Raw genomic sequence first — 22,723 nt, forward strand, 5'->3', positions numbered from 1 at the left:
TATATGGTGTGGATGAAGTGTATGCTACTGAGGGTGGACCCGTGGCATTTCCCTGCATTGACAATGATGTCCTGACTCATGGACACCGGTTGGAGTGGTCTGTGGGTGAGAAGCCCATCTTCAGTCTGTCCCACCCTGAATGTCAGATGAATGCAGACCCCTCTTTGGTTGTGAAGTCAGTGAGTGAGCAGCATGCTGGTCTCTATATGTGTGCCGAGTTTAACAATTTCACATGGATATTAACACACAGGGCTACTGCACACTTTGAGAGGTGAGATGGGCTGGATTGTGTTTGACAATAATAATAAGATGATCATAGAATAATGAATTAATGAATAATGGTTTGAATGAATAATTCAAGTGTTTGCTCTTGGTGACTGATGAAATGTCTGCTACATCAACACAAAGAAACATCTTTCTTTGCTGTGCAGAGACCTGTGACCCCGAACAGTACATCTCTTGACAGGGTGGGCAACTCGTCACAAGGCCAGAACCTTCAACTAGAGTTGCACTTGAACAATATTCAATTCTGACTTCTAGTAAGACACCATACACCTGCGGTTTTGTTGGAATGTCATTATTTCATTCAGGTTTAAGACTTTTTCTAATATGAATTCAATATTATCAGATTTCGGAGTTGCTGAAGAATGTGGGGAGGGTGAAGGATCACTTCAAAACACTGATGTGATGTCTCAGGGCAGCCTGTAAATCACCATTAATGCAGACATTAGCAGTTTTAGTTTAACACTTAGTTTAATTTAAAAGAGACCCATCATTGAATAAGTCTGCTGGTTCTGCTGTGTTTTTTATTGATTTGTGTGTGTAAGTGTGTGTGTGTGTGTGTGTGTGTGTGTGTGTGTGCGTGTGTGTGTGTGTGTGTGTGCAGAGCATGCAGTGACTTTTACAGTGAGTTAGACAACCACTTCTCCCCACACTAGCTGATGGACCATTTCAGCTAAACACAGTCCATCTGTGGTTCCTTCTCCAGTTGAGGAACTCCTTTGTTGTCTCGCTTCCTTCTATTTCATGTTCCGGTGAATTCATTACTCACTTACCACTGTATATCATTTGTATACCAGTCTCCATTGTTACCGTACCTCTTTTTTTCAGGTTTCAATACTACTTCAATACTACTCAATAACTTCAAAAACAGGCCAGTTTTATTACAGAACGTTCTCAGATTTTCTAATGAACAAAGGAAATCGGTAGTGAATAGTGGAGTTCCAAAAGCAGGGTGGTAACGCATCTTGGCCCCGGCAGCCAGCTCAGAACTGCAATGTGCAGCGGCTCCTGGCAGACTGCAGGTCTCGCATTCAACACACAGTCCAAACACAGCAAGCGTGGTAAACGCAGAACCTTCTGCACTATTCTCATTTATTTCCAAGCACATGTTCAAAAATACATGTTCATTCCTGCGTACCAATGGGGCATCGGGTTGTTCATTTCTGGACTGGAAAAAATAAAAGTTATATTCATATACTGAGCAAGTATATTAATACTATGTCTGAAAGTTGAGTCATGGCAAGTGGACTTTCTTTCTTTATTATAGAGACCTTTCCTTCTGCATCCACAGAACTTTGTCAATCTGAGGTTCTGTCAATTCTGCATCAACAAAATTCTGTGGATGCAGAATGAAACATCTCTGTATTAAAGAAGAAAGTCCAGTTGTCAAATTCACCTGGATGACTCGGAATCTTCACAGTCATATATTAATACTAATTTCTGATTGATACTTACATGTCCAAATGTTCTGTGAAGCTGGAGTGTACGAGGAGTTGCTCCCTGAAGCCGGAGTGTATAAGGAATTGTCGTTCATAACTGATGTATAAAATGCAATTAATTCAATCACAGGGCATATTAAATATTATAATATATCAAAATATGAGGTGAGAAATGTATCTAAACACTATATGGGCTGTTCAGTCTTTTGAAATAGAAATACCTGGATTTTCAGTTTCGATATCACTGTAGTACATTTCTGGATCAATTGAAGACCCTGCAAGAAGATGAAAAAAAAGAAAGACTAATTAGACACATTTATTTAGATTTTTAATTTGTTCAAATCCTTGCAAAGCATGAGAATACTTGCAATGAGCAACTTGCTCTTTCTTGTTGTGACGACATTTATAATGCAGGGCAATCCCCACGGCCACGAACACACACACACACACCGCCGTGGCGGTGACGCTCGAGAAGAGCACAGAAGCTGTCTCAGCCTGGACACTAGTCTGGTCAGGGCTGGTCCAGGTGGGTGAGACCTGGCTGGTGGGACCTGCTGGAGGAGATGGAAAGATAAACAGACCGATGGACAAGTTGTCTGCATTGTTTGCTCATCCCGTAAATTACCGCTCGTGTGGTGGATTTCACGCAGCGCAGCTCTTGTGCTTTGAGCCGTCAAATCTGCCAAAATGAAATGCACAAATGTCTCTTGATGCCATAATCGAACTGGGGAACAGTAATTAGAAGATAAGTAGAAGATACCTCTAACTTTCAGATTAATCTCGTAGCAGTACTGTTCTTCATCCGTACGCAACGTGCATTTGTACCACTTATAGTCATTCTCATCCATGTTGTTCAGGGTAAGAGACGTGTTGCTCGGATGAACTGTGGCCTTATTCACAAAAGCCGCCGCGACACTGACGTTGTCAGTGGCGAGATAAGGATGGCGTGCTATACGAACAGGCTGTTTTCCTTCAATCGCCTCCCAAATGACCTCTGTGATGCCGCTTTCTGTGCCTGTCCTGACAGGGCATGTCAGGGTGACGGTGCTATTCTGTAATGCTTTCACGGCAGTGGCCCATCCGCATTCTGTTGGGAAATAAAACCGGAATGTATGGCACGATATCCAAGAGCATTAACTTTAAGGTTTGCAACACGGTGGCCCTGACCTTTGACATTGAGTGTGAACGAAGCATTCAGCAGACAGCTCCACACGACCCAGACCTCACAGGAATAATTTCCGCTGTCTCCGCTGGTAATGTTCTGCAAGATAAGCGATGCGTCTCCTGTCTCCACCCCGCCACGTCCGGGCATCAGGAAGACCCTGGGATCGCGCTGCACAACAGGCTTGGGGGATTCTGGCCAGGCTGCTATTATCTTCCTGGAGGAGCCATCAGGCTGAACTTTTGTCCATTTCACTCGGTACTGTTGCTGATAGGCCGACTTCACAGAACAGGGAAGATATGTAGCCTCGTCAGACCACATGACTTTATGGGAGTGGGTGTACTTACAGCTCTGCTGACCTGAAGAAGACAATAAGAATGAGGTTGATTGTCAGAACTCAAACACGGCAGGTAATTAAGCAGGAAAGCTATGAGCAATAAGGATTTCAGTGTAGCATTCGTTGTGAATACGAACATGGACTGCCATGAACGTTAATCTAAAACTCTCAGAGTATGAATAATCTGTTTGATTTAGAACCAGAACTGGCTCTAAGACACGCATAAGACATAAACATCACATATAGAAATTAGGAAGAATTTATGTCCACACACGCAGGGGTCCTAGCCCATTTGGTGCCCTGGACGAACACACACCCAACCCCCCTACCACAAACGCATAAAACATACTAAGGATTATATTAACATAATTTATTGTAAAATCTGTTGTCGTAACCATACTGAATTTGACCAGAAAAACATACAAGGGGCTTAGACCTTTTCTTGTCCATCTTCCATCGGTGTTAATTTTGCACTCAACACCCATCCTCCAACCCAAGGAGCAACCCATTGCAAATGAATAGACACTTTGTATTTTTTTCTGTGATTTCACACAACCCAGGAATTTTTTTGTGACATAATGAGCTTGGATTGACAATATTATGAATGAATGAAATGTGCTTTATTTGGAAGCAACCCGTCCCCCTCCCTTTTAGAGAGGAGTGAGACTTCAGCCCAGCAGCAGCAGCAGTAAGTGGGCACACAGAGGACCTCATATTCACGTCCTGCATATATGGATGTGATGGAATTTAGAGTACACAATGATGCTAAATTTAGCTCCTTATTCACAGCTCATTATTCGAAATACAGCAGGCTGCAGTTATTTTACATGGAAATGTCCATATTCATCATAAATTTATTTGCAGATTTGCAAAGTTCCCAGGTCAATTTTACAGTGAAAAAAAATCTACACATTTTATTTTATCCTAAACAAGTGAGTTTTCAGTGGCCCAGAGCTTTTAAATTGTAGCTTTCTTTTTTGTATGAAGATGCCATATATCAATCCAACACACAGTTCTCATGTGACATTTTCAGTAAAAACAGTGTTGGGCCAGACAGGTAACACTTTATACAATTTCTAATAGATCAGGGTGTCAATTTAAAACGTTTCCTGACTGTAAACCTGGCTGAACTACACCCCCTACAGGCGCAATGTGGTTATTGCAGCTTTTAAGGTGGAACTGACGATTCGACTATTTTACTTTGTGAGCTGGTTATTAAATCCTACGAAGCCCCCTAGGGCCATGTAGTAGAGAATAAATTGATAAAAGGTGGTGTTGCTGGGTGTGAAACACGAGGAAGTAGACCTTATACAGTACTTGGCATGTTGATAATGCATTCCTGTAATATAGCTACAACACTGTAAGCTTGTTAGGTTCCTGACTGTTTTTGCACTATGTGGTCGACATGCTAATTAAGAATCTTTATGACATGCAGAATTACACCGCAAACTTTTAAATAATAAAGGAATGCATTATCAACATGCTAAGTACAGTACAAGGTCTAATTCTTTGTGTTTAGCATCTTGCAGGTCTCTGAAGGTCTGAAAGTGAAGTGATTGTCATTGTGAAACTCTGTAGCACAGCACATGGTGACACAATGAAATATGTCCTCTGCATTTAACCATCACCCTTGGTGAGCAGTGGGCAGCCATGACAAGCGCCTGGGGAGCAGTGTGTGGGGACGGTGCCTTGTACATGCACTCCACGCAGGTTAGGCCGCTTGCATTGTCATATGAACAGTTTTTTTTCCCTACCACATTTCTTGATTTTTTCCTTCACTTTTCAAGCTAAATATTTTTTTCTACTACTTATAAAAAAGTTCCCACCACTTTTCTGTCTAAAAAGAGAATTCGGAATTCAGAGAATCTCTTGCCGCCCCCCGAAGTAGCAGATGCACCTTGCAAAACGAGGGCGCCCTTACTCCCCGCAAACGGGGAATAGAAAACCGATCGGTGCCAGTGCCCATGATGCCACCCTCAGCACGATGGCCATGTCCCCCGTATCTAAAACCGCCACTGCACACACATTTTTGTGTGCATAAATATATGTATTTTATTGTTGTGTTTAATTGAACAGGTCAAAGCCAAAATATAAAAAGAGGGGCAGTGGTAGCCTAACGGTTAAGGAAGTGGCCTTAGAAGGTTGCCGGTTCGAATCCCGATCCACTGAGCAAAGCACTGTCCCCACACACTGCTCCCCGGGCTGCCCACTGCTCACTCAGGGTGATGGGTTAAATGCAGAAGGCAAATTTCACTGTGTGCAGCATGTGCTGTGCTGCTGTGTATCACAAGTGACAATCACTTCACTTTATCACTTTAAAATCAGACAAGAATCAAGTAAAAACATGATGCTGTGGGAATTAACCCCTTTCCACCTGACAAACACAGGATCAGTATGGGCATCCTGCAGATGTGCATCCTGCACTTTAAACAAACAGTTGTGGTTTTACTCTCATCACGTGCATGTGCTACAATATTTAGCAGAACCGAGAAGAAAAAAATCATCTGAATAATCTACAGCAACAACAGAGACTCATAATTTTTGGATAGACTACTAAGTCTGTCATTTTCGTTTTTTCTTTGCTCATAAGGACGAGCCTAGCAAAAAACAAGATTTTATGAACCTCAAAAGTAAAAAATTCATCCTAAAGAAATATAATGTAATATTAACCCAATCACTGTCACGGCTGGGTGCTGCTGTGCTCCCAGCCAATCAGCATAACAACAGAATTTATGCTGCATTTATGTGGACCCAGATTTACTTTGTGTTTGAGGCAACTGACACACGCCTGCCGGTTTATTTTCTTTCTTTTTTTTTTTTGGCCTTCGTGCCGCTGTTGTTTTATGTTAATAAATGCTTTTGTCAGTATGACATCTCTCCAGACCTCAGTCATGACAATCAGAAGCAATGAGAAATTTTGCCATGTTTAAATATTGATCCCTTTCTGGTCATGGTCGTCTCCTGAATACCTGACTGGTTTAATCCGTGATTATTAATATGCATCCTAAAATGCATCCTTGAGTGTCCATCCCCATTCTGTCATTTCTCTTTTTAGCCATGTCCCATGTCCCGTGTGTGAGGGCCCTATGTCCAGTTTAATTTCAAATTAAATCCCCCTGATTGTGAGGGGGATACACTGAAAAACACTGGCTGAATTTTACAAAAATGGAAGTAATCGCTCACACGTAAATCAACAGGTTACAGCAGGTTTGATTGGTTTATATATATATTATTGCAATGCTAAAATAATATGTGCGAAAGATTTTCAATTTAGCCAGTGTTCACCTTTTATAGTGTATGGATGCACTTAAATTAAAACATAGCTATTTGTTTAATGTGTTTCTCATTACAGTAGTTAAAAAAGTATTAGTTTTCACTTTTAAACTAAGCTGTCTAATTTATGCTTATGAGTAAAAAATTTTTTACTTTACTATAATGCCACTGACACTGATTTAGCCAGTTTTCACTTTTTTCAGTGTATCTTTTCCTTGAAACACATTCCTGATGTACTGGTATAAATGCAAATTAACATTTCACAGCGATCCATCCAGTTTTATCATTTTAATGATAGAAAAAAATTAAACAAACCAAAAAGACTCAAGAACAAAGAGACCCAAGAATGTAACTTGTATATTCTGTATATTGTGAGGTTGGCACTGTGTCTGTTAAATTGTTGCTGTTTGCCTGATTTGTCTTTGACACCAGCTTTCTCCAGTTAATTATAAAACTCCCGCACATGATACATCATTACAGTAACTAGTTTTAAATTTAGTTAGGACCAATAGCTACGGTTTACTTTAGGTACATCCATACACTATAAAAAGTGAACACTGGCTAAATTTTAAAAAATGTCATAAGATCATTAATTTGTCTTCAAAATGTTCATGAACCATGAATAACATCACTGTACATTGTAAAAATCACTATGAATGAAGGTATGTTGTGAAGGTACTCACATTCGGATGGTATCAAGGCTGAAATGAAAAGCCATACAGGCCATGTAGTGCGACGCGGTCCCATCATCCCGGCGAGGACAGATTTCTGCCTGCAGAACATTGCAGCAGTTCGGTGATGTTCAGATTTCAGTTCCCTTCAGTCGCCTCGGACCACCCTACGTATTTGCTTGCACAGTTTCTGTTTGATTTCAAACAACAGGTCGCTTTGTGTGGCTATTTCCTGTAAGACTTCATTTATAGTCACTGCTTAGCCCACTCTGAAGATAAAGGTCCTCTTGCAGGCACAGTAAATGAGTGCAGGTGTGACCCACAATACAAACAGTAAATAGGCCACAGAATTTAGAAAAGTGGAAAAGTGGCTTTTGTCCAGAATGGTCTGGAATTTGTGGCAGGCTTTTGATGTTTACCCACTCAAACCACGATCTAACATGGACAATAAAGGACAATCAAAGTAGATATTGTTGTAAAATTATTGCAAGCGCTTAAGACTGAAGCTTTTGTGTGGCTCTTTTCTCCTGTTCTCCTTCCAAATGCTCATGACAACATAGAATAATAGAATTATTACTCTTTACAAACCATGTGCCGTAGTGAAGACAACATTCGTTGTATTTACAGCTTTTTTGCACTCGTCTGACCGCTGTGATGTGGGGTTTGAAATATGTGTTTGTCTCAGATATGCAGTTGTTTCAAACAGGAAGCTGACAATGCTGGACTTCCCTGAGCTGGAGCAAGATTTAGGCCTGCGCAATAAATAACCAACCAAGGTACATTTAGCTGTTGATAGCTCCAAGGTTTGCACCAACTTTTTTAAATAAAGCAACTTAAAACAGTGGAGCAAGTAGGGCATGTTACACACACAGACACAACAGGAAAGCCTGCAGTTTTTCCCTAATGGTCGCTAATGTGTGACCTTCCCCACTTTACCAATACAGGGAGATCCAAAAGCCAAATGAGGCGTTTTCACATCCACAAATGGACACTTGCCAGATAATAGTAGCAGAACATCAATATATAAATGATGTTATATAAATTCAATAATATAATACAATAATATATAATTATATACATTTTAATAAATAAATCATATTTATAGGTAGTCTACCATAGGTAGTCTTCATGTAAAGGTGTATGTGGCTTTTGAATTCTTATGTTCTGTTGTGAAACTTCAGTTTCTCTAGTTGCAAAGACAATTTGTTAAAACTAAATTAACTAATAGATAAATACTTCCAGTCAGTCATCACAAATACTTATTCTGGTTTAATAAAAACTAATGAATATGAACCGTACAGGGTTTTACATAAACAGCAGTTCCATATCTGTTTCCATGTGTTTTTTAGACAGACAGAGAACTGTGCCTTATAGAACAGAGCTTCCTGGAACATTTAGTAGAACGTGCCCTCTACTGTTCTCACCAACTTCTGACTAAATGAACAAGAGGAAGCTGACATTTCTGACCATATGATAAGTTTAGAACTCTCACACTTCCTCTCTATTTACGCTCAGCCAAAAAGAAAGGGCATTCGGTGTCTGAGTGACGCAGTTTTTCACCTCCTGCACAACCAGTGATGGATGTACAAGGTAAGTTTGTACCGCTGTAATTCCATTCTATCTGTTGCTCAGCCCATTTTAATGTGTTGCCACAATGAAGATAATTACGAAAATAACCGAAACGAACCCCATCATGATCATGTCTTATTCTGGGGATTGAAAAATGGCCAACTGTAGCATGTCCATCCCTCTTCATGACACTGCGTGTTTAAAATGTTTCACTGAAATCTTTTGCTGAAATCTTTTTCTCTTCCTTATTCTGGTAAGCCACCAGCAACTGAAAGCTTTAGTCTCCAAAAAAGGAAACAGAGTACTCAACCTTGTATATTGCTTCCCAACCTGGTATATCTCCCCCCCAGCATGGTACATTCATGAATTTAGGCTTTTTTTTTTCAGGTGGCAAGGCCTTTGGGATGCTCAAATCCCAACAAGAGCAAAAACTAATCTCAGTAAATGAGGTGAGCAAACCGAGCAACACCAGCCAGCAGAACAGAAACAATCAATAAGTGATTTAATTCAGAATTAATGCATGTTCTTGTGTTTGTACTGCATTGCATATTTTATCTAATGACCAGAATAAGCATAAGTCAGGTGACATTTTTTTTTGTAGGTGTTCCTCGATGACACACAGTATGCTGAGGTGGAGGACTTGAGCTCCAAACTGGAATCATTCAAATGTACAGAAGCATAAAGCAAAATCTGTGTAACACGTAACATGACTTTACACATCTTGATTGTGTGTGTCAATGTGTGTTGCTTTACATATTTAACGTGTATTGAACACGCCTTTGTCCTCTACAAATCTAACCGGTTTTGCTCCGCACACGCTTGTAGGTAAGTACATGGAGTTTGATCTCAATGATGAAGGAGAAATAGGTGAGTTTGGCAGCTATTGCATCACTGATCAGTCTGTGGAATCTAATTTCAAGGTTAAGATATAATTTCTACCAAAACTCACTCAGATATGATGGGATTGAAGCGGATGTTGGAGAAACTGGGCGTAGCAAAGACTCACCTGGAGCTAAAGAAGATGATAGCAGAAGTTGCAAAGGACAAAGGCACGAAAGACACAATCTGCTACACCGACTTTCTCCACATGATGCTTGGCAAGAAGAACGCCATTTTGAGGCTGTGAGTCTCACGGAAGGATTGCATTGCAGAAGCTGCAGGGTGGACGCTGGGGGTGAAATTCATGTTGTTCTCTGATTTGCCCCCTTAAGGATTCTGATGTATGAGGAAAAGGCCAAGGAGCAAGAGCCCAAAGCCAGTGGCCCGCCACCCCGCAAGACCTTTGCTGATCTGCCTTGATGACAAGCGTCGTCATGGTTACAAGACGTCTTCTCCAAAGACTGAGGAGGTCTCAGCTCGGTACACTGTACAGGGCAGAGAACCAGAGAACGTTTTAAATACGCCCTGCTGCCTCGAATCGATTGCTGGTGTCTTCCTCTTGTAAGTCGCTTTGGACAAAAGCGTCTGCTAAATAAAGTAAAGTAAAGTAAAGAATCGATCAATTCTTTGAGTGTAATAAACAGTGTATAAAAAGCTGCATGGACAGTGTATAAAAAGCTGCATGTTAACAAGGTCTGTTCACTTCTGAAGCGTGGGTGTGTCAGTCAAACTAAACTTTATTGCCACTTTGAACACACACAAATACACTCTGGGAAAGGGCGTCTGAAAAATGCCGTAAATGTAAATGGTTGTGAATTGTGTTGTGAGTGTTTGAGACAGAGAGAGAGACCACTTTTTCATAATGGGATGAAAAGCTACACCGCGCCACTAGGTGGCAGCGTCGCGTCGCGTCGCTCGTCAACGCGCCTGGTCTCCTGTGAGTCCTGCAGCCTCCACTTCGGTTTCACATTCGACCTTCTTGGATTCATTTCCCCTCGTCGTCTGATATTTACCTCGTCCGACGGGTAGGTTGTTAGCGATTCTAGGATTGCGTTTTTGGCCGCCATGTGCAACTTTTATGTTATTATCCTGGGCCCTGTGACCCGGCCAGCCTAGCGCTAGCATCGTAGCATGTTCTTAGCCGATGTAAGCGGCGGGTCTGCAAGCTCGTTTGTAATTACATTTTAGATTGTTAATGTTTCACATGAATTCATACGCGTATATGCTTCACGGACCGTCTTAGTATCGGCGTGTTAGTACGCGGGGAGGCCTTACTTTGTTTGTTAGCGTAGCTCGCTGCGTGGCCGGGCAGCATCTGTTTACTTGTAAATATCAGCAGTGGCGTTTAAAACCCGCGCACCGAACACCTGCCTGTCTATTTTGGCGCAGAAAAACACAATGTTTGCATTTACGTGTGGAGAGAATGCGTTGCAGGGCGTGAAACAGCTGAGCCACTGCCTCTCTGTTGTATTACGATGAACTGTACAGTCGTGTCCAGATGTTTTGAGTGTGACACAAATACTGATTTTCTCAAAGTTTGCTTCCTTTTTTATTATGGCAATTTGCAAATACCCCAGAATGTTATGAAGAGTGATTAGATGAATTGCAAAGTCCCTCTTTGCCATAAAAATGAACTTTACCCCCCCCAAAAAACATTTCCTCAGCATATCAGGCCTGCTACATTAGACCGGCTGAGATTATTTCAGTGATCCTGTGAGAGTGTTGAGGAGCACAAGGCTGGAGATCATTCTGTCATGCTGACTGAGTTAGAATAGCAGACTGGATGCTTTAAAAGGAGGGTGATGCTTGAAATCATTGTTCTTCCTCTGTTAACCATGGTTACTGGCGAGGAAACACGCTCGATGCTAACCTTACCTAAGAAGCTTACATTTACAGCATTTATCAGACGCCCTTATCCAGAGCGACTTACAATCAATAGTTACAGGGACAGTCTCCCTGGAGCAACTTAAGGTTAAGTGTCTTGCTCAGGGACACAATGGTAGTAATTGGGATTTGAACCTGGGTCTTCTGGTTCACAGGCAAGCGTCTTAACCACTAGGCTACTACCACCCAGTCATCATTACGTTGCACAAAATGGGCGTTACAGGCAAGGATGTTGCTGCTACTAAGATTGTACCTAAATCAACTATTTATCAGAGCGTCAAAAACTTCAAGGAGAGAAGTTCATGTGTTGTGAAGAAGGCTTCAGGGAGCCCAAGAAAGTCCAAGTGCCAGGATGTCTCCTAAAGATGATTCAGATGCAGGATCAGGGTGCAGGATCATCAGTGCAGTGCTTTCTCAGGAATGGCAGCAGGCAGGTGTGAGGGCATCTGCACGTACAGTGAGGTGAAGACTTTTGGAGGATGGCCTGGTGTCAAGCAGGGCAGCAAAGAAGCTACTTCTCTCCAAAAAAACATCAAGTACAGACTGATATTCTGCACTGGGATTGGACTGCTGAGGAATTTTCTCTGACGAAGCATCCTGAGACCATTCATGTTTGGGGCTGCTTCGCACCAAGGTTATTATAGTTAACGAAAACGAACGATAAAACTAGAATTGAAAAAGCATTTTCGTTAACTGAAATAAAGATTGAAATAACGAAAACTAACAAACTGTTTTGTGTGTATACAAAACGAACTTAAACGAACTAATATTATAGCAAAAACGTCCTTCGTTTTCGTCTTTGTAATAAGCCTTTTGGGTTGAATTAAAATCTATTTACTTCACGCTGCCAGTTTTAAGCCAGGTTTTTGACCATTATGGTAACACGTGGTTTGTGACGTCACGTGTCCATAGTCTGTCCGTGACGCCGCCGGCTAGCGTGTTGGCTGCAGCGAAAGTCGGAAGAAAGCGGAAGAAAGTCCTATTTGGGATTTCTTTGATTATGACGGTGGCAAAAATAAAAGTAAGTGCCTTGTTGTAGAAGCAGGTGATACAATATGTGGAATACTTCTCAAGGGGAAAAACCCCACGAATCTGCAAGTCCATTTGAAAAGCTCACACAAAAAGGCGAACCAAGAGTACCTGAACAAGCTAGCCTCTCGCCCGCCCGCCCTCCCCCGAAAGAGAAGCGGTAGCCAGGCCAGGTAACATGGGAAAGGAACGTGATACGACAGCATCCATAATGGACTGCTTCCACCGCCGACCAAGTAGCTGCTGGCTAGTAAATACACAGGAACACCACAAATGAGAAGAAGCATTGGTAAATATGTTTATTAAGACTGGAATGTCTACACAACTGTGTGACTCGATTACCTTCAAAAAGTTCACCACTTCACTCGAACCAAAATTCAAAACACCCGGAGCTGCAAGAGTCAATAACCTTATCGGAGCTAAGATGGATAAGGCTATTCTGGTGATTTTGATTCATGCACCTGACAAATATCCTAATTTACAAAAAAAAAACTAAAACTAACACTGTAACTAATAAAAACTAAACTAAAACTAAGCAATTTCAAAATATCAAAACTAATACAAACTAGTAAATCTGCCTCTAAAAACTAATTAAAACTAACTGAATTTGAAAAAAAAAATCTAAACGAAATAAAAACTAAAACTAATGAAAAATCCAAAACTATTTTAACTGTGCTTCGCACCCACAATTTTACCTAAGAACACACAGCCATGAATAAATTATGATACCAAAACATCCTCGTTCGGTGACGATCAATGGCTTTTCCAGCATGATTGAGAACCGTGCCATAAGACCAAAGTGAGAACAAAATTTTGGGTCCATAGCCTGGAGACTTTCCGGACCTTACTCCAATTGAGAACTTGCGGACAAACAAAAACCCAAATTGTGGCAACTTCTGACAAAGTTGAGGAACAGCATGCCAGGGCTGATTACAGAGGTCTTGGGGAAAAGGGACAACACTGCAAACCTTTCAAACTTATAATATGCTTTGTGTCATTCTCCAAACCTTTGGCCCCGACAGTACAGTGTTCCTGTGAGTTGAGTGTCTGTGATTTGTCCACACCCTGCAGCAGCATGAGCAGCTCGGAGGAGGTGTCGTGGATCTCCTGGTTCTGTGGACTGAGGGGTAACGAGTTCTTCTGTGAGGTTTGTGAGCTTGGAACCGGTCTGTGTGGTTAAATAGTCGCAACGTGTTTCTTGCCCCGTTGAGACCATTTGATTCGTTTTCTACACCAGGTGGATGAAGATTATATTCAGGATAAATTCAACCTCACGGGACTTAATGAGCAGGTCCCTCATTATCGCCAAGCACTAGATATGATCCTCGATCTTGAGCCAGGTAAATTACAACATTTTACAGGAAAACCCTAATCAAAGAGTGTGAGAAAAACTGTCTGAATTTGTGTTTGATGCCTTGCAGATGAGGAGTTGGAGGACAACCCAAACCAAAGTGACTTGATCGAGCAGGCTGCAGAGATGCTGTACGGTCTCATCCATGCGCGGTACATCCTCACCAACAGAGGCATAGCGCAAATGGTGAATAATTACTCTGGTGGCAAAAGCATGCACGTTCTGTAGTAGATGAGGGGAGCGCTTTTTCCATGACTATGATGATTATGAAGAATCCTTTATTGCCACTGCAATACATCATGTCAATACTAACAAGTATTACCGCAAAGTCTGGTATACATGTACACAACACAGTATCACATTGGGGGTGGACAGGTCAGGAAGATAGCTGATAAGATCAGAAAAGCAGGACAATTAAGAAAAAAAAAAAAAAAGTAGTCCAATGGGGAGTAGATGGTGGGAACTGAAAAAACAGATACAACTGAGAGTCTTCTGTAAGGGTTTAATGATCCTGCTGTAAGCACAATTATTAGTACTATTAATCAGATGTTGCAGTGGCTCCAGAGTACATCTTCAGTATGTGTCGTGTAAACACTGTTGTCAAAGTGTTAACCAGACCCCTCTTGCTCGTTTAGTTGGAGAAGTATCAGCAAGGGGATTTTGGTTACTGCCCTCGTGTTTATTGCGAGAATCAACCCATGCTCCCAATTGGTGAGTCCTTCTGTTGATCTGAACAGCACTTACACATGAAACAAGAAAACATTTAATTGTTAGCTTCTTTATGATCTCTGGCTTAGAGGCAACCCATGCAGAGGTCAGTTCAGACCTTAATCATGCCGAGCTGCTGTATATTAAGTAGGAAACAATCATGGACATTTTATTGTATAATATGTTTGAATCTAGCAATGTTTAGGCTTAGTTTGCTGATCGGTTCCAGGTCTCTCGGATATTCCTGGGGAGGCAATGGTGAAGCTCTACTGTCCAAAGTGCATGGATGTGTACACGCCCAAGTCCTCTCGACACCATCACACAGACGGAGCTTACTTTGGAACAGGCTTCCCCCACATGCTCTTCATGGTACACCCAGAGTACCGGCCGAAGAGGCCAGCCAACCAGTTTGTTCCCAGGTAAAGACTGTTCTTTCATGTTGGGAATTTCATCGTTCTATTTCAGTCCCATTCTACCCAATTTGTCTCTCTTTGTCTCTCAAAGGCTCTATGGTTTCAAGATCCATCCTATGGCGTACCAACTCCAACTACAGGCAGCGTCCACATGTAAAAGTCCCGTGAAAACTATCCGCTAGTCCTGGCCAAGGGATGCGAAGAGACCGCACTCAAATCTTTGATTTTTTTTTTTGTGGACATTTAAATTGAAGTGAGGGGTAGTCATTATGAATCATTCAGTCATGTTTTATCATTAAATCCAGAAAGACAAGTATGGTACACTATACTCCTTTATCAAAATCTACCTCCTAGTGTCTGCACTTTTGTTTTTTTTTCTGGGAGGACACTTAATATTTTGCTGTGTGTGTATGTGTGTGTATGTGTGTGTGTGTGTGTGTGTGTGTGTGTGTGTGTGTGTGTGTGTGTGTGTGTGTGTGTGTGTGTGTGTGTGTGTGTGTGTGTGTGTGTGTGTTTTTTTTTTTTGGGGTTTTTTTTTTTTTTTTTTTCAGCTACATGTACCCCAGGCTGACTTCAGCTTCGGGTTGTGCCATTTATTTCTTAATTTACTCTGACGTGTTTTACACCCTCTTTATGAATGTAAAAGAGAGCTGTAATGGAAATGTTTCCCACCCCCACCCTGTTCAAAGAAGCACGTTTTTTATTGTAAGATATTTGTCCATTTTTCCCCTCCTTATTTCAGTTTCTTAATAGTTGAACATTATTTAACGTCATATATTTTGGATTGACTCTTAGCATAAAAGTGTTTTCCTTTAGTCCCCTTAAGTGCTGTGCAGACATTGACCAGCTACAGTCATGTAAGGCTTCCTGTCTAACTACAGATCTGAAGCCTGAACTGTTCATCTATGAACTCTTCTTTAAGTGTCAGCCAGGAAACGTTTGTTTGGGATTGATGCACATAAATCCAGGTACTTTCTTTACCTATTGTTATTATTACTCCCATTAGAACCAAATATTAGAATTTTAAAAATAAAAATAATATTTTTTGTGTGACAAGTGTGTGATATTTGTCTTCACGTCTAAGGAAATGTAAGGCAAGTTCAGTGTCAAATGTCATACCCTGTGGTTTTTAACGGTGCTTTACAGATACAACAGATCCATTCTGTATTTCAACCTTACAACAATTAACCAATATAAAATGCATGTGCGATATTTTAAAATATGTTTTAAAACCACAAGAGAAAAGGTATCAGTGAACATTTGAGTCCACATTAGAAAAGTGTTTGCATTTTCAGCCACATCTGGTATTAAACAAATGTTTTAATATGGAGTATGAAGTTATAATTTGTAAAGAAAGCATTGAGCACGGCCACACCTTTCATGTCTGGTCATTTACAGGTCTGTTTACCTTACGTGTCCTGAAGTCAACCTTAAATCTCTCTTCGTTGCTGCCTAATTTAATTACTATAGCAAATGGACTTGAAGGTAGACTTGAAATTGGACTTTTTTTTCCAGACACGCTTGTGCTGGAGACTTAAAATTCTTAAACATTCTGCCATTTTGTGAAATATTTACACAAACATACCGTAGTTACAGGTTAAGGAGAGTGAACTGCTCATCCCTTTCAGTCAGAAAAGTGTGTAAGCGTTGAGTAAAATGGTCTTATGTGTGCCCTTAATCCAATTATCTAATCCATTCACTGATTATTCCAATGGTGGCTCGCCAGCCACGCTCCAGCACTAGAGGGGTGATAAAACCAAAGTCCTTTAAGGAAAAGCAATTAGTCACTGGATTATTGGTGACTGGATAAATCGCTTTAACTTGAACGCCGGCAATAGTACAAAATATATCTGCACCTTTCCCATGTTAATTGAACGGTCAATGGTGATGCTGCCAGTTTTCACAAAATTGCTTTCCAATTGGCTTCACTCCTCCAAGTTTGCATGCTCTCCCTGTGTTGGAACGGGTTTCTTCCCCGTTCTCCAGTTTCCTCACGTCCAAAGACCTGTATTCTGGGTGGATTAGTTGACCATCGATGTGAGTGTCCCCCCCACCCTGCGGCAGCTGCAACCCTGAAATAATTAATAGGTTATGGATAGTGAGTTGGCATGTAATATGCCAAAATGTGCCAATTGTCAGCGTGTGCACCGGTCAATTGTGAGAGTTGGAGGAAATAACAGTCTCTCAGTCTGATGAGCCCACATGAACATGTAATATTACTTAACCCATACGGTGAAGCAATATGAGCTTTCTCTAATATGTTGAATATGTGTGTAGCCTCTGAGTTTAATAAGAAAAACATTATGAACGACATAAATTCCTGCATATGTTAGGATTAGCGTTAGATTCAGTTCTGGTTCAGATGAATTTGTCTTTAAAGCCGGCCCAGCTGTGTGGTCACAAATAATGCTGAGATGTTCAGATGAATAAAACATCTAACCTCACAGCTGCTGAATAGCTTGTGTTCTATCCAATAATAGAATGCATCCTGAAGCAGTCCTTCTGATTGGCTGGAATTATGCATTATAATAGTCTCGCATTATGCTTGTCTAATCCTATTTGCAAAAGGTAGCTGGACGTGGTGGTACTCCAAATGCTTTAAAATATGACAAGAATGCTTCTGTATTTGTCACTTGCATTAATGGTGCCATCTTCATTATGTAAGTAAAACGTGCATTTTATATGTATAGCTCTATTATATATAGATATAATGTTATAGAGCTCTACCATAGACACATTGTCTGTTCTAGCACTGTCTAGCACTGTAGACACTAGAAGTGAACTAATCTGGTTTATATGGGAGTCTTGCTTGTCACTCTTTCTATTAATATGTAAAAAAGTATGAAACTAATTGTAACAAATGCTAAAACTAATACGTTTAGCCATATTGCACACCATGAATACAATGAATGAAAAAACAATAGACAGATTATATTTATAAGATACAACCAGATTTTAGGCTCTGTAACAGTTCGTCATGCACGTGGCAAATCCCTCTGCACGATACCAGGATGGGGTTGAGGGCTGGCTGTCACTGAACATACTTCTTTAGCAGATGCATATGGTCACACATCATTAGGATCACAGACACAGAACACATGCAATCCAATTTCCTAAATCCCTGAATTTCCCTGAAGAAACAATTTAATTAGCAGCTGAATAATAGGCTCCCCCTAAATTTGGAGCCAGGTCTGCAAGAGTGGTGGTGAGAGATAGGCCTTGAGATCAGACTGATGGGCGCGTCTTCAAGTGGTCAAATCTATTGTTGGATCCAAGACTTCACACTATGACAGACAAGTACCTCAAACCATGATGAGTTGATTAAACTGTCACGCCTCCTGCATGCCCCCAACTTGTCTGCTTTGGCATGTCTGTTTTTATTTGGGGGGGGGGGGGTTCTTTTGGTACCAGTTCCCTGTGTCCTTGTTTTGCTTTACCTACCAGTAGAGAACGCTGTTCCAAATGTTCATTGTTGACGTTACTTGGACGTTTCTTGTCTGAAAGGAAGTCCTGCTTTTTAAATGGTGATTTTTAGATTTCTTTATGCTCAGGTCAAACACTGGAATGTTTCCACTGCGATATTGGATTCTGGGACTTGTGTTACACCACCATAACAAATTGCAGTGAGGGCGAGCACTGCTTTGTTGGATATGGAAAAGCAGGTGAGAAGTAAGAACAGAAGCACAGTAGCTGAAATAGAACATGGATGCATGCTGTCTGCTCTGTTTCATTATACAAAGATTAGGAAGCCTTACTCTTGTTTGCACGGAAGAGTAAGAACTTGAAACATGTCTTAAACATGGCCTCACGTTCATAGTCAAGTAAAAATATATCAAATTAAATTAAACAAAAGCATCTTGGTTCTGGCTGTTGGCGCCTCTCAAACAGTAAAGTATGCATATATGAGTGACTGTAAGGGTAATCATGGATCTCTCTCTCTCTTTCTCACTCTCTGCAACCTTAGCGGATGTTCTTGACATCAAACTCCTGGGGTGCCTTGCAAAAGAGGAGTGTGACCAGGAGACCACTATAGAGCTCCCAACCAACAACACCCTCTACGTCATGAAGAGAACGTGCTGTGATGAAGACTTGTGCAATGGGGGCTCTGCTCTCCACACGACCTTCATGACCACTGTCCTAAGTTTGCTGACCCTTTTCATGTTGACTGGGCTCCTTGTCTGAATTGACATTACAGTGGTATGTACTCTCTCAGCAATGATCTACTGGTGTCTGGTCTGCATTTTAACATGGCCTGGCTAGACTGATTTAAAGACTGGTAGGGGGGTCACAGTAGTATCCACCATAAGTATTCGATTTCACAGCAACTCCTCACTTCGGCAAGCTGCCTTTGTGGACACCCTCCATTCACACTTCTTTGAAAATGATGGACCTGGTGCTGAGCGCTAAGCAATAATTATTTGCTTTCTGATGAATGATATTTTTAGATATGACAAATCCAACAATAACTCAAGACCAAATGTCTTTCAATATGCGAGTGTTTATTTACTTTTACATCTTTCTTTAGTTTTTTTTTTTTGGTCTTTTGTGAAATGCTTAATATATATATATATATACATACACATACTTAATAAATATATACATACTGAGAGTCCTTACCCTCACAGAATCCAAGGTACCATGAAAATGTCATGTATTAAAAAAAATAGAAACTGCCATCTTAATAACCCTTTGTCTTCTTTGTCTTCAGTCCATGCAAGGAAGGTGAAGGTCTGGAAAACCAAATTTCACAAACTGGTGGAAGGCGCTACGCTGGAGACACTGAGGACACCTCTGTCTTGCTGGTGCTAACTGAGCTCTCCTCATCTCCCATGGGATTCTTTCCACAGAAGAGGGTGGTCAGCATACAGTTGCGGAACTGAGAGAGAGCAAGAGAAAGATGAACAAAGAAATCAGACATTGATCCTTTGCTGTGTCATGTAATAAAATTAATATAAAACTTTTCACAAAAACAGTCAGTGAGTTATGGTTGCAGCAATTCCTGAAAAGTGACCTGATGCACGCAACCAACCTGTTTGTTCAGCAGCACATAGATGATTGGGTTAAACAGAGCAGAGCTTTTGGAGAAGAAGGCAGGGACGGCCATGAACTGAGCAGTGAAGGCCACTCCTTTGTTGAAGAAGATCCAGGCGGCCACGCTGGCATAGGGGGTCCATGCCAACAGGAATCCCACCACCATCAGAATTACCATGCGCGTTACTTCCTTCTCAGCTTTCTGGGTGGAGGCAGACTCCTGCTGCTGGGCTGCAGCCTAGTTTGGATTGATTCGGAATTCAGTTATTATTAATTTGATTACCATTACGATTACTCAAAATTATCCTGTTTTAATTTAGCTTGTAATTGACAAGCGAAGTCAGTCCAGTCAAAAAAAAAATGTTAAAATAAGAACAGAGGTCAGGTCTGTTACAGAGATTCCTTACCGCCTTCACGGTGCACACAAGCCGCCCATAGGTGAAGAAGATAGTGGTCACGGGAACGATGAAGTGAACAGAGAACATGTAGAGGACATAGGACTCGTTGTTGAAGGCGGGGTTCAGCGTGTAGTAGTCTGGACCGCAAGAGCACTGCAGGCCCTCTGGGATGTACCTTGAAGGGAGAGTGGCCCTTAAATTGGTTTCCTCTCACATCACATTACACCCTAAATCAAGGTTCAGATTCGAAGTAATATTTGCCGTAAGTCAGAATATGAACATTTCCTTGTGCTACGTACCTTGACCAGCCCACCAGCGGGGGAGCCGCACAGGACATAGCCATGACCCAGGTAAATGTAATACCGGCCAATGCATGAGTGGAGGAGAATTTGAAGCTCCCCATCGGCTTGCAGACTACAATGTACCTCTCAATGGCAAGAACCACCAGCGACCAAAGAGCCACTTCACCTGGACGGAAACATGAAGACCAGTAAAGTCACAGTGTTTGGAGGAATTGAAGCAATAGATCATGTCTAATCAGTCCTCATTGAGGCCATTATAAGTATTTGGTAAATTTGACTAAACATGTCTTACCACCAAGAGTTGCCATGAATCCCTCAATTGCACACGCAGCTGGCCCAAAGTAGAAGTAGCCATATAAAGCTGAAGTGATGGTGATGGTGAAACCAAAACAAACCATGATCATGCCAGCTACAGCCAAGTTGACCAGAATGAAGTTCAGTGGCTGCCGTAGCTTCTTGTGCTGAGCTGTGACCACCAGAGTCAAGCCATTTATAGGAAAGCCGAGGCAGATGAGGAAGAACATGTAGATTGCAAGGAGCTTGAACTGCCATGGATCTGCCAGGTAGTACTGGGTGTATTCATAAGGACTCCTCACCAACCCGGTGTGGTTGGACATGGGTATGTAGAAGTTGGAGCCCTCAAAGCCGTTCATCTTACCAGAGGTGTCTTGTTGATAGAGGAAAGTAAAGTGCTGAAGTCCTGCTTGTTTTTGGCTGTTCTCTCTGCCCTCCTGTGTGTCTGAATGCCACAGTTATATACCTTTGTCTAATAAGACTTACCAGAGATTACACACGGAATGCAGCCAAATGTGATCAGGAAGGAGACAGAAGTCAAAGATTAAGAGCTAAACGCTGACATGCACACAAGATTTTCATTAAAACCAGATGCTGGGAGGGAGATATGGTGTCACGTTATTTTATAAAAGATTATTAATGTGGTTCATATGCATTTTTAAAAATAATAAAGTGAGTATTAATCCACATCCTTGAGGATCATGTCCTTTGTGGACAGATATTAAAGTACCAGTATGATTTGATTATATGGAATGTTGTATAACGTATGCGGCATTTAAATGCGGCAAAATAATAGTTCACTTTGTCACATAAAATATTTAGATTACATATGTGACATAACATTACAATATTCTTATTATATTAACTTGCACAAGTTTGACCTACTTAACTCAGTATTAAATAGTTCTAAAAAAATTGTGGCTTAAAAAATGATTTTAGAGTGATTTTAATAAATATTAGAAAGATTCAATAGTTGAAATTTCCATTTAAAGATGGTACTCAAGGACCATCCTAGATAAGAACATTTTAGCTGTAATGGTGACACATGCTGTGTTTCTGATGCCATAATGCTCAGTCATAAATTGCAGCCATTCACATTGAAAAATCTAGCAGAACATACAAAACAAAATGCGCTCAAACAGGACTGCAGTTATTGCACTTTGTTCAATTCCCACGTAAGTCCCAAGACTTACCAATCCTATGTTTCAATTAGAATTAATCTGATGTGACCTACAGAAGAATTAAACCAACTTTATGAGTAAATAAGATTTACACTGTTCTTGGTGAGATAACTGGCAGCTATGGCGTCATTCCACTTAAGTTGGCCAACATGGCCTCTTCTGTAATGAGCTGCTAAGCAAGATCACGTTAATTGTGAAGTATTTCAAAGACAAACCAGTTGCCATTTTTCAGGATGATTCGCTAGGTTTGAGCATAAGAATTTGGAGCGGTGTTACTTTCTGGATTCTCTGAAGCACAAATCTCTGTTTGCGGAATAGCCAGTATAAATCCACTTGACAGAAGGTAAACAGTCACGAACTATTGAAGCAAACTAGGTTGAGAAAGCTGGGAGCAGTGCCACTGAAAGCAGAAACCATTCAAGACAAAGATTTAAGTCATACAATTAGTTAACGCTTAACCACAGCATGCTTTAATGAAAGAACACTGGATGGTTTTAAATTAGCTTGCATGAACTCAGGC

At 41.1% G+C, this 22,723-nt stretch overlaps 4 protein-coding genes and 1 long non-coding RNA gene across 10 annotated transcripts; 3 read left to right on the top strand and 2 right to left on the bottom strand.

Annotated features, from left to right (window-relative positions):
* Nucleotides 1–1,258: 1,258 nt before the first annotated feature.
* LOC114791080 (uncharacterized) lies at nucleotides 1,259–7,837 on the bottom strand. 4 transcript variants are annotated; one of them, XM_028981607.1, is made up of 8 exons: nucleotides 7,177–7,444; nucleotides 2,889–3,242; nucleotides 2,482–2,808; nucleotides 2,347–2,400; nucleotides 2,090–2,272; nucleotides 1,943–1,996; nucleotides 1,738–1,818; nucleotides 1,259–1,450 (listed from the first exon to the last, which is right to left on the bottom strand). In XM_028981607.1, the coding sequence occupies exons 1-8, from the start codon at nucleotides 7,274–7,276 to the stop codon at nucleotides 1,440–1,442; spliced, it is 1,164 nt and encodes a 387-aa protein (XP_028837440.1). In that variant the 5' UTR covers nucleotides 7,277–7,444; the 3' UTR covers nucleotides 1,259–1,439. The 4 variants fall into 4 exon arrangements, 2 of the variants coding, with proteins under 2 accessions (XP_028837440.1, XP_028837439.1); XM_028981606.1 differs by having other exon boundaries at nucleotides 2,090–2,275; XR_003749906.1 differs by adding an exon at nucleotides 7,753–7,837 and having other exon boundaries at nucleotides 2,090–2,808; nucleotides 7,177–7,265.
* Nucleotides 7,838–8,609: 772 nt separating this feature from the next.
* On the top strand, nucleotides 8,610–10,227 carry LOC114790735 (allograft inflammatory factor 1-like). The gene is made up of 6 exons (XM_028981039.1): nucleotides 8,610–8,754; nucleotides 9,121–9,182; nucleotides 9,335–9,401; nucleotides 9,559–9,600; nucleotides 9,687–9,855; nucleotides 9,945–10,227. Exons 1-6 carry the CDS (start codon nucleotides 8,742–8,744, stop codon nucleotides 10,030–10,032), a joined length of 441 nt encoding a protein of 146 aa, XP_028836872.1. The 5' UTR covers nucleotides 8,610–8,741; the 3' UTR covers nucleotides 10,033–10,227.
* A 289-nt stretch (nucleotides 10,228–10,516) lies between these two features.
* Nucleotides 10,517–15,456, top strand: LOC114790572 (casein kinase II subunit beta-like). Of its 3 annotated transcripts, none has more exons than XM_028980747.1 (7): nucleotides 10,517–10,637; nucleotides 13,597–13,672; nucleotides 13,763–13,865; nucleotides 13,947–14,062; nucleotides 14,512–14,587; nucleotides 14,814–15,003; nucleotides 15,089–15,456. In XM_028980747.1, the coding sequence occupies exons 2-7, from the start codon at nucleotides 13,601–13,603 to the stop codon at nucleotides 15,177–15,179; spliced, it is 648 nt and encodes a 215-aa protein (XP_028836580.1). In that variant the 5' UTR covers nucleotides 10,517–10,637; nucleotides 13,597–13,600; the 3' UTR covers nucleotides 15,180–15,456. The 3 variants fall into 3 exon arrangements, with proteins under 3 accessions (XP_028836580.1, XP_028836582.1, XP_028836581.1); XM_028980749.1 differs by having other exon boundaries at nucleotides 10,547–10,637; nucleotides 13,548–13,672; XM_028980748.1 differs by having other exon boundaries at nucleotides 10,563–10,637; nucleotides 13,600–13,672.
* A 2,108-nt stretch (nucleotides 15,457–17,564) lies between these two features.
* On the top strand, nucleotides 17,565–19,969 carry LOC114789801 (uncharacterized). The gene is made up of 4 exons (XR_003749730.1): nucleotides 17,565–17,657; nucleotides 18,549–18,659; nucleotides 18,962–19,194; nucleotides 19,706–19,969. It is a non-coding gene; the product is annotated as an uncharacterized LOC114789801 (long non-coding RNA).
* Nucleotides 19,622–21,444, bottom strand: LOC114789800 (green-sensitive opsin-3). The gene is made up of 5 exons (XM_028979194.1): nucleotides 21,021–21,444; nucleotides 20,726–20,894; nucleotides 20,436–20,601; nucleotides 20,027–20,266; nucleotides 19,622–19,873 (listed from the first exon to the last, which is right to left on the bottom strand). The coding sequence occupies exons 1-5, from the start codon at nucleotides 21,379–21,381 to the stop codon at nucleotides 19,763–19,765; spliced, it is 1,047 nt and encodes a 348-aa protein (XP_028835027.1). The 5' UTR covers nucleotides 21,382–21,444; the 3' UTR covers nucleotides 19,622–19,762.
* Between the last annotated feature and the right edge of the window lie 1,279 nt (nucleotides 21,445–22,723).

The sequence above is a fragment of the Denticeps clupeoides genome, chromosome 5 (assembly GCF_900700375.1).
Source record: "Denticeps clupeoides chromosome 5, fDenClu1.1, whole genome shotgun sequence".
NCBI classification, from domain to species: domain Eukaryota; kingdom Metazoa; phylum Chordata; class Actinopteri; order Clupeiformes; family Denticipitidae; genus Denticeps; species Denticeps clupeoides.